This window comes from Abramis brama (genome assembly GCF_963993115.1).
Source record: "Abramis brama genome assembly, chromosome: 19".
Taxonomy (NCBI): Eukaryota; Metazoa; Chordata; class Actinopteri; order Cypriniformes; family Leuciscidae; genus Abramis; species Abramis brama.
Genome location: NC_139981.1, coordinates 16,470,682 through 16,482,797, shown reverse-complemented (window position 1 = coordinate 16,482,797; position 12,116 = coordinate 16,470,682). Strand labels below are relative to the sequence as shown.

The following is a 12,116-nucleotide window of genomic DNA, read 5'->3' as shown; positions in this document are numbered from 1 at the left end:
TCCTCATGGTCCACTAGATAAGTGGCTCGGATCTCTATGTTAACCTTAAGTGTAACTTTACACCTAAACTTGTTGTGCAGCGTATTGGAACTGCATGAAAGAACACTACATCTCAGCAAGAATTATCCAACATCAGAGTTTCTCCTGGCCCCTCTGGGAGCTGGGATCTTTTTCGTCCTCTCCTGCAATAAATCAAATCTTAAATGGAACAGTGTTTTGGATGAAGACACACACAGAGACACACATTATTTAGATGCAGTGTGCATACTGGGTTAGACTTCAAATTAATAATCAAACACATTCCTCTCCCTCAGAAAAAAAAGAAAGAAAAGAAAACCTTGATGCTCCAGTATTTTGCAGTCAGGTGCCATTATCATGCCATAATGCATTCACAATCGGTTCATAGTTCTTCTGGAGATAATAATGGTTTCCAAGACTTTAAACATCAGTGACCACAGACAAAACAGGAGTCTGTCTTCTTTACTAAAAGCATGGTGTTTCTATGGTTACAGACCACTCAAAGCAGTCCAGGGATTTTTCTGTTGCTCCTTCCTTCACTGTGCTGCCCATAAAATCAGTTCAATTCATGATTTCACGAAACTCTGACCATCAACACTGAGCCCACCTGCATCAGTCCGGACACTCGCAGGGCCTTTTAGTCAGCCTGGATGTCCTTGCTTAATGAAGCTACAAGGAAAGTATGAATGAAATTACAAGGCAAGTATAAATAAATCTATATGTTTATATAAATAGATTGGGATATGCAGTCGACACGTCAGTGTTGGAATTGCCATCTCAAATCTGAGTGGCTATAACTGTATGATCAACAACACACACAGAGGTATGATCCATATCAATGCTTAGAGAAGATTAATATAGACCTACCCAATCAAGACCTAAAAAGGCATTTATGCTTCTTTTTTTAAGGTCTTGATAGGACAGTTCATGATTTGAATGTGCATTTTTGTTTTGTATGTATTGTTATGCCCATAACAGAGATGTTGATGAGGAAATAGCGTGTATTTCTTTATTGATTTCTAGCGGCGAAGCTCATGACTGCCTCCTGGTGTGCAATTCCAAAACTGACATGTCGACTGCTGATCTTTTATAGTCAGTACGATTTATTTTTTTAAATTAATTCTTTCCTTGTAGTTTCATACAGCAAGGACTCTATAAAAGTGACAGTAAAGACTTAAATTGTTACAAAAATCGATTTTGAACTTTCTATTTATCAAATAATCTTAACAGAAATGTATCACGGTTTCCATGAAAATAACATAGGCCTAGATAATAAGAAATGTTTCTCGAGCAACAAATCAGCATATGAGAATGATTTCTGAAGACTGGAGTAATGATGCTAAAAATTCATCTTTCTACGTTTTAAAATATATTATAATAGAAAACAGATATTTGAAATCATAAACATTTAACAACATTGCTGATTTTAATGTACTTTTGATTGGTTAAATGCACCTTTGGGGAGCATTTAAGAAACATTAAAAGAAATGTATGTCCAAACAGACTTATTGGAGTATGGAAATTAAGCATGCTTATATTTTAACTCTAAATTTGTTAAAAAGAAAATGTATTCTTATTGTTTATTTCCTTTTGGGTAACTATGTTATATTACATACATACACACAAAAACATAAAATGTTGCACTGAACCGAAAGAACATAATATATACGTATATAAAAAAGAAAAATCTCCAGGAAAATTTGAATTTCAGTAGCTAATTAGTCTAAGCACTAACTATCAAGTCAAGCAGGGATGTTTTTCCTTCCTATATTACATATATGCAGGGAGTGTATACAACAAGACTGGAGCTGGCAAGGCACTTGATTATGCTTTAGAACCTTCAATCTACACTTCGCAAAACACACTGTTAAATTAATGTTAATACATTTTCTAAAAAAAATAAATTAAAATGGAAGAAATAGTATGACACCATTTAATAAATAATTAATTTTCCATTTGCATAAATCTCAAACATTCTTTTTAAAAATCCAACAGGCAAAACAATTCATTAAATGCTGAATGACACCGACATAATCATTTGACTTTCTGTGGTCAGATCAACAGATTTAAACACTACTAGAAATTTCAGAGTTGGCTCAGAAAGCCCAAATATGGGTGTTGAAAAAATGCTTTAAGAAAAAACGAGGTGTAAATAAAAAAAGGAAAAGCAGTAAGCTAGCAGCATTGATTACCATTTAACAGCAGTTTACTTTCCTCTCTACCAGCAAATCATCTAATTTTTCATTCTTAATTCATTACATTTTTAAATCCATACTTAAAACTACTTCACAGATGTTAAGATCTTCCACGACTTGTAATTTCCGAAAATTTTGAAGGAGAGATGAGAGCGAACTCCTGTGGCACCAGGATGGGCTATCTTTGCTTCTCTTAAACTGGTGCAATGCAATGTCCCGTTTTAGCAAAGAGAACAGAACATTTCTGTACACAAACATCTTCAAATGACGTCACAACAGGACACTACCTGAAACAAACACAAACGGTCAAAGAAAGTCCACAGGTAAGAACGCACTCGATAAACAAGCTAAAATTCAGAAAAGGAAAGTAAACCGTCGACTCACTTTCTGCTACTCAGTGTCCATGTAACAGAATCTGTATTTCTGAAAGTTTCGAGCAACTGGGTGTTGCCATTTTCTGCGCTCTTTGGTACAAGTCTGTGTCCCCAAAGTAACGTGCCCGATACAACAAGCCTTCCTCTGCAAATAAGAGCACAGATGTCTAGGTTTCAGAATATTTAGCAAAATTACACTTGTATTCCTTTCTTTTTACATCACACATTGTTAAGCAGCTTCATATGCATCACATACTTTGTTGTTTCTCCTTCCAGCAGTTGTTTCTCAGGTTTGATATATAGTCATCCTCCACACTTTGTTCAACATTCTTGAGATTCATTCCCGTATATTCTTCTGAGAAGTGGTCGCCAACGTAGTAAGGCACCTTCAGAGTAGGAGTGTGTCGCCTGTTTGTGTGGCCCATGGATCTAAAGCAGGTGGAATGTACAATAACGTCAGAGATATTTATCACCCGCAAGACAACCATCATTCTTCAAAATAAACATGTTTTTGCTTTCACTTTAAACATTTCTCTGTAAAATTGAGGTTTCAAAATGAAAACAAACAATATATAACGTACTTTGACAGCTAGCTCAAAATGCACAATGGGATAGAGAAAGAGCTTTTAAAGTGCCTCTATAATGCTATTTTAAAGGTTCCTAATTTTGTTTTTGGAGGTCTCCTACAATAGGTTTACATGCATCAAAGGTCAAAAAACACTTCAATTGTCTCCTAATATAAATTGCACATCACCTCATTTCTCAAAGCTTCTGAAAATGTTTTTTTTTTTTTTTTTTTCGAAGATTCAGTCTCTAACTCAGCTACAACTACAGAGTTTAAGGGCAAGAATCCGGTTTGAATCCCGCTCGGGGCGGGTCGACTAGGCGGTTACATTTGGTGCCGTGACCCGGATGGGAGAGATGTTTAAAGGTCCCGTATTATGCCCATTTTCACAAGATGTAAAATAAGTCTCTGATGTCCCCAGAGTGTGTATGTGAAGTTTCAGCTCAAAATACCCAACAGATCATTTTTTACAGCATGTTTAAATTGTCATTTTTTGGGGCTCAGAAAAACGCGCTGTTTTAGTGTGTGCCCTTTAAATGCAAATAAGCTGCTGCTGCACGACCCAGGGGGCGGAGCTTCATGAGCTCGCGCTCAGTCTCTCAGGACAATTTCATCTCACAGAATGATGATAATATCAGAAACTCTCAGTAACGGTGTTCATTTCGAGTCGGACAATAATGCCTACAGTCAGAGTGCTGTATAGAGATGGAACAGGTATAGTTTAGTAGTTTAATTACGGTTATTATAACGTATTTGTCATCTGCTTGTATGTATCCATTATTTATTAATAGCCTACAAGTCTGCTGTCTGAATGATGATCAAACATATAAGTTACTGATGAGTTTAATAAAGTTTATTGTACATCACACAAAAGATGAAGCGTCAGTTTTACTTCAGAAAATCACCTTAAGAGCTGAGTAAACACAGTAAGTTATAAGAAGTGCGCAAGTACATAAACGAATTTCGGTAGAGTTGAGGGAGCATTCCTGTGGGCGGAGGTTAGTCAAAAAACGGTTCTAGTGACGTCATTAAAGAAGGAAGTAGAGGGATGTAGTCCAAACGGGCCGTTCGCTGTAGGCGACTTCTGTTAAATAAAATATCTCGCTTGGCACTGAACTTTGAGCTTTATAATTTTACAGATATTATTTATGCTCTAACAGCAACATTACACACTAACTAAAGTTTGAAACATGGGATCACGAAGAACGGGACCTTTAAGGGGATGAGTGGCAAGCTAGTAAGAGCTGTGCGAGTAAACCTCAGTCCCCTGGCTTCAAGAGGCGTGCTAGCGACTGACGCTAGAGACTGCGGTCTTTAGCGTCCTTGATAACGCGCATTCCTCCCATGCCACAGATGCCCGTTTGAATCCCACTTGAAGCGGGTCAAGTAGGTTACATTTGTAACAGGAAGTGAGACTGGAATTGCTGAGGAATCGTTTCAGCAGTTCATAATCGATTCTTTCTTTTAGGAGACAATAACTTTATTTGTTGTGCACTTTGATCTTTAAAACTCTGCAGACCTTTTACATTCACAAACGGCAATATTGCAAACTACATGCAATTATTTTAAAAAAGCATTTAAAGCAAGTATTGTCACACACCAGTTTAAAATACTAGTGTATTATAATAATAATAATAATAATAATAAACCAAGCACACTAATGCACATTTCGGTCAATGTTTGGTCTTACGGTCTGTGGCTGAGGCTGTATGGAGGACTGGAAACCATCATCTGGCTGAGAGCTGAGACTATGATCAGAATGAGTATGGGCATCAGCTGTACAAACAAGGCAAGGCCACCCTGGATAATGAAAATCATTTATTAAAATAAAAGTTACATCATGACAGAATGAAAAAGCTGCCATTATACTGAATAATTCTTTTAAATGCATAACAACAGTTCAGTTAATGCAAAGTAAAATTCTGTAAACAATTGTAATTTATTTTCTTTTAGCCATAGATGGTACAATATTTCACTATGCTCTTCATAATTTTGTCATTTCATCTCTATATATGCTATTTGGTCACTCAAAACAGTTTATAAAGTTAACTGATCTCATTTTGTGTATCTGGAAAATTGTTATCTATGAATGACATTATATTATGTTGAATATCAAAGGTTTTTGTGTCCATTAATCAATGTAGGATTTGTGGACATTCATATTTTTTAGATTTGTGGAGTAATTTTTTTTTATTATTTTGAACTGAAAAGGTAAAATCCTAGAATTGGGACAAAAGAGCCCAAGTGGCATGTTTTTGTTAGTGTTATTTTTTTTTTAATGATTTAATACTTAATATAATTCATGGGGTAATTATTCAATTAAATTAGTTAGGCCTCTGGTTCCCAAACTCTTTAGAGTGGCATACCCCATGGGGCATTACACATTCTCATTGCATACCCCCCTGCAGTCACATTTTCCATTAAGGGACAATATCTGCCCCCTTAAATTAATTTTCAGGTGCATTTTTTACCTTCATTAAGGCAAAGTTTTTCTAACCCTATTAAACTTATGTCATGTTTTATGTCAAATTCTTAAAATTCCATTAATATAATTAATATAATAAAGCATTAAATTAAACTAAATCAATAATTTGAATCAAATGAAATCCTCATCAACAAAAGCCACTTTGCACTGCAGTGGTACAAGCTGCATCTAGAATGCATTTACACACCATTTAATCCTGCTCAGATGTGGCATGAATGCAATTACAATGGCACAAAAAATGTTATGAGATAGGCCTAATGTTTGAAATAAAAAAAGTTCAATAGAGAAAAATATGAAGTGGTGGTAAAAAAGTGATACTTTTAAAATCACGCCAGGCAAGTCACTGTTTTAATGAGTGAGTCATATCATCACTCGTTCATTAACAAAGCAACTGGCAGTATTTATGAATAATGACTCTTCCAATTTGTCCAAAGCCGCAGATTCGCTCACTAATGAAACACCGCTGTGTTGGAGACGCACAACAGTTCTGATGTGACTTCGTTGGAACTATTATTTCGTTGCAAAATAGAGCTAACAATAGTGTTTAAAATGACCATCACTTAATATTACATTTTTGTTTGTTGAACTGTTGGGCATTGTTGCTCGTATAATAGCTATAACCCATTATCAACATTTAAAACAAGAACTCACACAGGGTATATTTGAGTATTGAAGAGAGTTCGAGTCTTCTATCGATCTCTATGCACAGTCGGTGTCTATATTTGTTCTTCATACTAGTAAATGCTAAAACCCCACTTTTACAAATGTACATTGTTGAGAACAGCAGTAATGTGGCGTGATTTGCATACTCTGCTCATAAGCACACTGCTTGTGTGGATGCAGTAAGTTTTGAACGCAAAAGATGAGGTCAATTGATTGGATGTCATTTATTTGACCTTTTACGCCACTAGCATTTTCCTGTTTTTACACCAGAGTTGGCATTCTGCCTGTTAGAAATACATGCTTGGTTTTAATGTAATTTTAAGGTGGAGTAGAATTATGGAAAAACTCAGCAATTTTGTTTGCGTACCATCTCTGTCACCTCCCGTGAAGCTATTATACCATATCTTCATTTAAAATATGGGCAAATAAAGAAGCATCATAGGCCTGTTTATAAGCAAGTCATGGAATAAATGTACCTTTCAAATTAATTGTACAAATTATTGCTGAAACACAATTTTAACAGTTGATTAGTATTTCATATTAATGACACGTTAAAAAAATATATGAATGTTTTATGAGGAATGATATCAAAAGTCATGTATACATTTGGAAAAAGTTTAATAATTACTAAATTAGCAAATGTTTCTATTTATTTCCATTATTAACACACTGGCTGATGCATCAACTTTCTGTAAATGGAAAACTTATATCTAAATATGTTACAATAACTAACTAAATGCACACGGTACTCAAGTGTCTTGCATGGCTGACACCGCCGTCGGTGTATGAATGAGTGAGTGAATGGGTGAATGTGAGGCAATGTAAAGCGCTTTGGTGGCCATAGGTCTGTGAAAGCGCTATATAAATGCAGTCCATTTACCATTTAAGTGGGGCATCTTTCCCTACTAGTAAAAAATCTGCACAAAAAACTCTTATAAACTTGGAATACTCTTACTTCTCTCTGTTGTTCTCGTCGTTCGGGTCGCTGCTGATGGCCAAACCTCATCCTGCCATTGCTGTACACATGCACATTACCTAGAAACATAAACAGAAATGGCACAATGACACATTTGTGGATTTTGAATGTATTCCACCACAACCACTAACATGTTGCATTTCTAATACCACATTTCAAAAGTCACATGACTCACTGGTTGGAAATCCACCTCCAAAGAACATATTGAAAAGGTCCTCGGGAGAAATATCTGCCTCGAAATTTCTATGATTTGTCCTATGCCTGTGAGTTGGGTGGGCTTTTTCTTCACCGTAGACGTCATACTGCCTTCTTTTTTCAGGGTTACTGAGAACTGCGTAAGCATTACCTATAGCTGTTGAAGACCAGGAAACAGAACAAATGAGAAGACCACATGCAAACTTTATCCATACTGAGAAGAAACGCTGAATGCATGAGTTTAATGTATTATACCTTTAAATGCTTCAGTGGCACCGGGTGCGTGGTTTTTATCTGGATGAAACTTTAGAGCCAACTTTCGGTAGGATTTTTTCAGATCCTCCTCAGAGGCTTCTTTACTGACTCCAAGAATCTCATAATAGTCCTTACACCTCTTAATTCTGAGACAGATCACAGTATAACAGGAAGAACGTAATTAGGTGATGAAATCACTATGCACACATATACATCAAAATCTTCATCACAGAAATAATGACCAGAGCCTCGACTTTTAAGCAAGTAGTCGGAAACAAATAACAGACCTTTTGACAGCATCTAGCTGCTCTGATGTGTATGGTTTGGCAGATTCTGTGGCACCATGTCCAGAGGAGTGATCTTCAGCGTTGTGGCTTCTGTTTCGTAAACCATCATGTTCTCCGAAGTTTTCTTCACTTGTAGAAGGTCCTCCATTCTCAGCAATAGACTCTAGTAAAGCTGGGACAAGAGCACTTACATTTTAACAAGAAGCACTGGTGTTTGTATGTCTTGTTTATCTATCTATCTATCTATCTATCCATCTATCTATGTGTCTGTCTATCTATCTATTTATCTATCTATCTATCTGCATGTCTGTCTGTCTGTCTGTGTGTCTGTCTATCTGTCTATCTATCTATCTATCTATCTATCTGCATGTCTGTCTGTCTGTCTGTGTGTCTGTCTATCTGTCTATCTATCTATCTATCTATCTATCTATCTATCAGTGAAATATAATTAAGATTAAATTTCAATTTACCTTATGTTATGTTAGATTACATTACCTACATATGTAAATAGTGGCCTATATTGACATCCAACAGAAGTGATATAGAACCAAGAGCACCAAATATATGGTTCGTGTTTTTTTAACATACAGTTTGATCATTTAAAAGTAGAAAATGCGTTTATTTCGCTGTTATAAGAGATCGACATCTCAGGGCCTTAATTACCATCTAACTACAGGCTTCAGGTTTTCCGGTGGCCCTTTAACAGACCTCCTACGATCTCCACTATACACTTATTTATATTACACGCACATCTCGCCTTGTCCGTGGGAAACAGTCTCTGTGCCTTCTCGAGGAACCGTCTGGATTTGTCGAGCTCATTATCTCGCAGCGCTGCGATTGCTATTTCGATGCAGCGTTCCGCTTCGTCCTTGTTTGATTCCATTGCGACGGCGGAACTGATGACTGATCTCTTTACTGACTCAAAAGACGCAGTTTGATGACGTTTACAACAACGTCAAGAGTTTTTCACTAGTGGATAGAACGTCCACTCTGTAAGCTAAGGTTTCCTATTATTGTAAAATTACTAAAATGTATACATAATGATGATGATGATGATAATAATAATAATAATAATAATAAATTACTTGTGATAAAATAAAAACGTTACAATATAAATTGCTATAAAAGACTCACTTCTTAAATCTTTTCTTTAGGCTATTTAACTAAAAAGTATAAATAATACTAAATTAGGCCTACTTGTGATAAAATTAAGCAATAAGTCGCGAAATAAAGTTGTTCTTTAGGGGTTTTTTTATATCTAAAATTTATTTTTCTTTTTGTTTTATTGTTTTTAGATATTTATTCACATTTTACGGTGTAGGTTGTCACGATGGGAACCTATAATTATAGCTACAGATTATAGTAGACTTTTAAGATAATAAAAATAAAATAAAATAAAATAGCAAAACAAAATAAATCGTTAAAAATAGTACTGCTCAACCTAAGGCTGAACAATTGGGGTTATATTTAGAGATGTGATAATGTACCTTGTTTGTTTGTGTTGTTGAAGCATAATAATAAAATAAAAATAATAATTAAAAAAAAAAAGTTAAAAGTAGTACTTCCGGTAACCGACTGTTACGGTCTGAAAGCAGAGTGGGCGCACTAGTAAAGAAAGTAGCGTCATTAGAGCGCCGTATCAAAATGTTGTCAAGTTGGCACATGGAAAAAAGGTAGAAGGAACAATATTTGTTTTACCGGACTGTTTACACGTTTAAATAGCGAGGCGGAATATATCTAGACTACAGCACTGTTTGAGCGTGTGACCCCACGGGCTCACTGACACTGACTAGGCTAGAAGTCTGCACCAATGTCGCGTGCATATGAAACAATGCGCTTACATTTAACCTGGCCATTGTTGAAAAAAGTCGTCACTGTACCAAAAATATGTTTCGGTTATTTAATAACCAGCCGCTGTGTTGTCAATACTTGCTGTAAGCCTGTAAAGAGAAGAAATGAAAGGAACCCCAAACTACCTGCTGACTGGCACACTCTTTCCTGGGAAGAAAGACTGGCTGACACTGTGACTCCTTTGTGGAGAATGAATTATGAGAAGCAGCTCCAGTGGAAACAAGAGCAGCAGCACAACATCTTGCTTGAGATGACAAAGCAGCTAGCTCAGGATTCAATGCTCCCTTTTTCAAAGGACTTAAGATTCCCTCTCCTTTCCATAGTACCCTCACCAGTGAGAGATGGGTACCGCAATAAATCAACCTTCTCTGTTAACAAAGGGGTAGATGGGAATCCAAAAACTGTTGGATTTTATATAGGCAATGGAAGAACGGGTAACATTGTATGTGTCCATGGTGACCATCTCCTGAACATGCCTTCAAAACACAGCGTGGTTGCAAGGTACTATGAAGATTTTATACGCCGCTCACCACTCCGACCATGCATTTTGTTTCATGATGGTGGCCACTGGAGAGAAATCACGATAAGAACCAATTCTGCCGGTCACACCATGGCCATTGTTTACTTCCATCCTCAAAACCTAAGGCCTGAGGATATTGGCATCCATAAAGTTGCTCTGGTGGAGTACTTCACACAAGGTCCCGGAGCAGTTTGTCAGCTGGATTCTCTTTATTTCCAGGAGAGCACAATGACCCGTTGCAGTAATGAACAATCCCCCTATCAGCTTCTGTACGGACAGCCCCATATCTTTGAGGAGGTGCTTGGCTTCAAGTTCCGCATTTCTGCTGATTCTTTCTTCCAGGTGAATCGGGGAGCAGCGGAAGCTTTGTACAAAACTGTTGCGGAGCTGAATCGGGCTTGTGTTGGGGGCACGCTGTTGGATGTATGCTGTGGTACTGGAGCCATTGGCATTTCGTTATCCCCACAGATGGAGAGAGTCATTGGCGTAGAGCTCATTGAGCAGGCGGTCGAGGACGCCAAGTGTAATGCAGCGCTAAACAGAGTTCATAACTGTGAATTTCTCTCAGGCAAAGCAGAAGTTGTTCTGCCAAATATGATGCCCACTTTGAATTCTGATGGCGGACTGACAGCTGTTGTGAATCCGTCCCGGGCTGGCCTACATTATCGAGTTGTCAGAGCTTTAAGGAACCACCCAGCCATAAGAAGGCTGGTCTATATATCATGCAAACCTGATGGGGAGGCAATGAGGAACTTTAGAGAGCTCTGCTGTGGTTCTGGTTTTAAGAGAAAAATCACTGGTGAAGCCTTCAAACCAACTGTGGCTGTCCCTGTGGACCTGTTTCCACACACTACTCACTGTGAACTAGTGCTTGTTTTTGAGCGATAGCGATTGTTTAAATAAAAAAATAAAAAAAGAGTGGCTGCTTTTCCAGTGAATGTCTGTTTATCTATGCCATTAAATGTCTATGGAAAATTTTCAATGCAGTTAGCCTGCTCTTAATTACATATTGTGGCATCATGAGAGGGCATGTTCTATCTAGAGGGCAGATACATTGCTCTAAGATGGCTGGAGCAAGAGGGCTTCTTGTTAAGAACTACCACTCCCAGGTCACCACACATGGAAGCTGGGAAGCAAGATGGCCGCCTATTAAGGACTACAAAACCCAGGCTGCCAGAGATAGCAGTTCCAGCTGCAGCTCATAAGACTGGCAGCAGGGTCTGAGAGAATGCTGTAGGTGTGTGTGGCTGGGAAAAGACAAGTCTGTGTGAAACAAAGAAGATTAAGTTATTTTGTTGTGAGCTGAAGTGCTTTGAGTTTGAAAACCTTCGGTTTGAATATTAAACCCACACCTGCATACTGAAGACACTGTTGAAGCAGTGTTTACTGGGAAATTGCAAAAGCTAAAGATCCTGAACCTCTCATGCTGTCACTATAGATAGATAGATAGATAGATAGATAGATAGATAGATAGATAGATAGATAGATAGATAGATAGATAGATAGATAGACAGATAGATAGATAGATAGATAGATAGATAGATAGATAGATAGATAGATAGATATACTGTTATTATAACCTATATGTGTTATATGAACTAAAACCATAAAAGTTTGTTTGAAAAAAGTTTGTTACTTGAAATAAAATAAACTGTAAATAAATTAAAATATATCTTCAGCTCAGTATTGTACTAAAATAACTTAAACTGGAATAAAAATGGTAGACATATAA

The 12,116-nt window shown here is 37.0% G+C and overlaps 2 protein-coding genes across 3 annotated transcripts; one reads left to right on the top strand and one right to left on the bottom strand.

Moving 5' to 3' along the window:
• Positions 1-1,937: 1,937 nt before the first annotated feature.
• On the bottom strand, positions 1,938-8,939 carry dnajb12a (DnaJ heat shock protein family (Hsp40) member B12a). 2 transcript variants are annotated; one of them, XM_084092881.1, is made up of 9 exons: positions 8,764-8,939; positions 8,014-8,185; positions 7,727-7,872; positions 7,452-7,628; positions 7,256-7,335; positions 4,843-4,952; positions 2,844-3,016; positions 2,598-2,732; positions 1,938-2,500 (listed from the first exon to the last, which is right to left on the bottom strand). In XM_084092881.1, exons 1-8 carry the CDS (start codon positions 8,894-8,896, stop codon positions 2,608-2,610), a joined length of 1,116 nt encoding a protein of 371 aa, XP_083949007.1. In that variant the 5' UTR covers positions 8,897-8,939; the 3' UTR covers positions 1,938-2,500; positions 2,598-2,607. The 2 variants fall into 2 exon arrangements, with proteins under 2 accessions (XP_083949007.1, XP_083949008.1); XM_084092882.1 differs by having other exon boundaries at positions 2,361-2,496; positions 8,764-8,936.
• A 662-nt stretch (positions 8,940-9,601) lies between these two features.
• Positions 9,602-11,847, top strand: trmt2b (tRNA methyltransferase 2 homolog B). Its single transcript, XM_084093915.1, has one exon. It carries the CDS (start codon positions 9,824-9,826, stop codon positions 11,270-11,272), a length of 1,449 nt encoding a protein of 482 aa, XP_083950041.1. The 5' UTR covers positions 9,602-9,823; the 3' UTR covers positions 11,273-11,847.
• Positions 11,848-12,116: the final 269 nt, after the last annotated feature.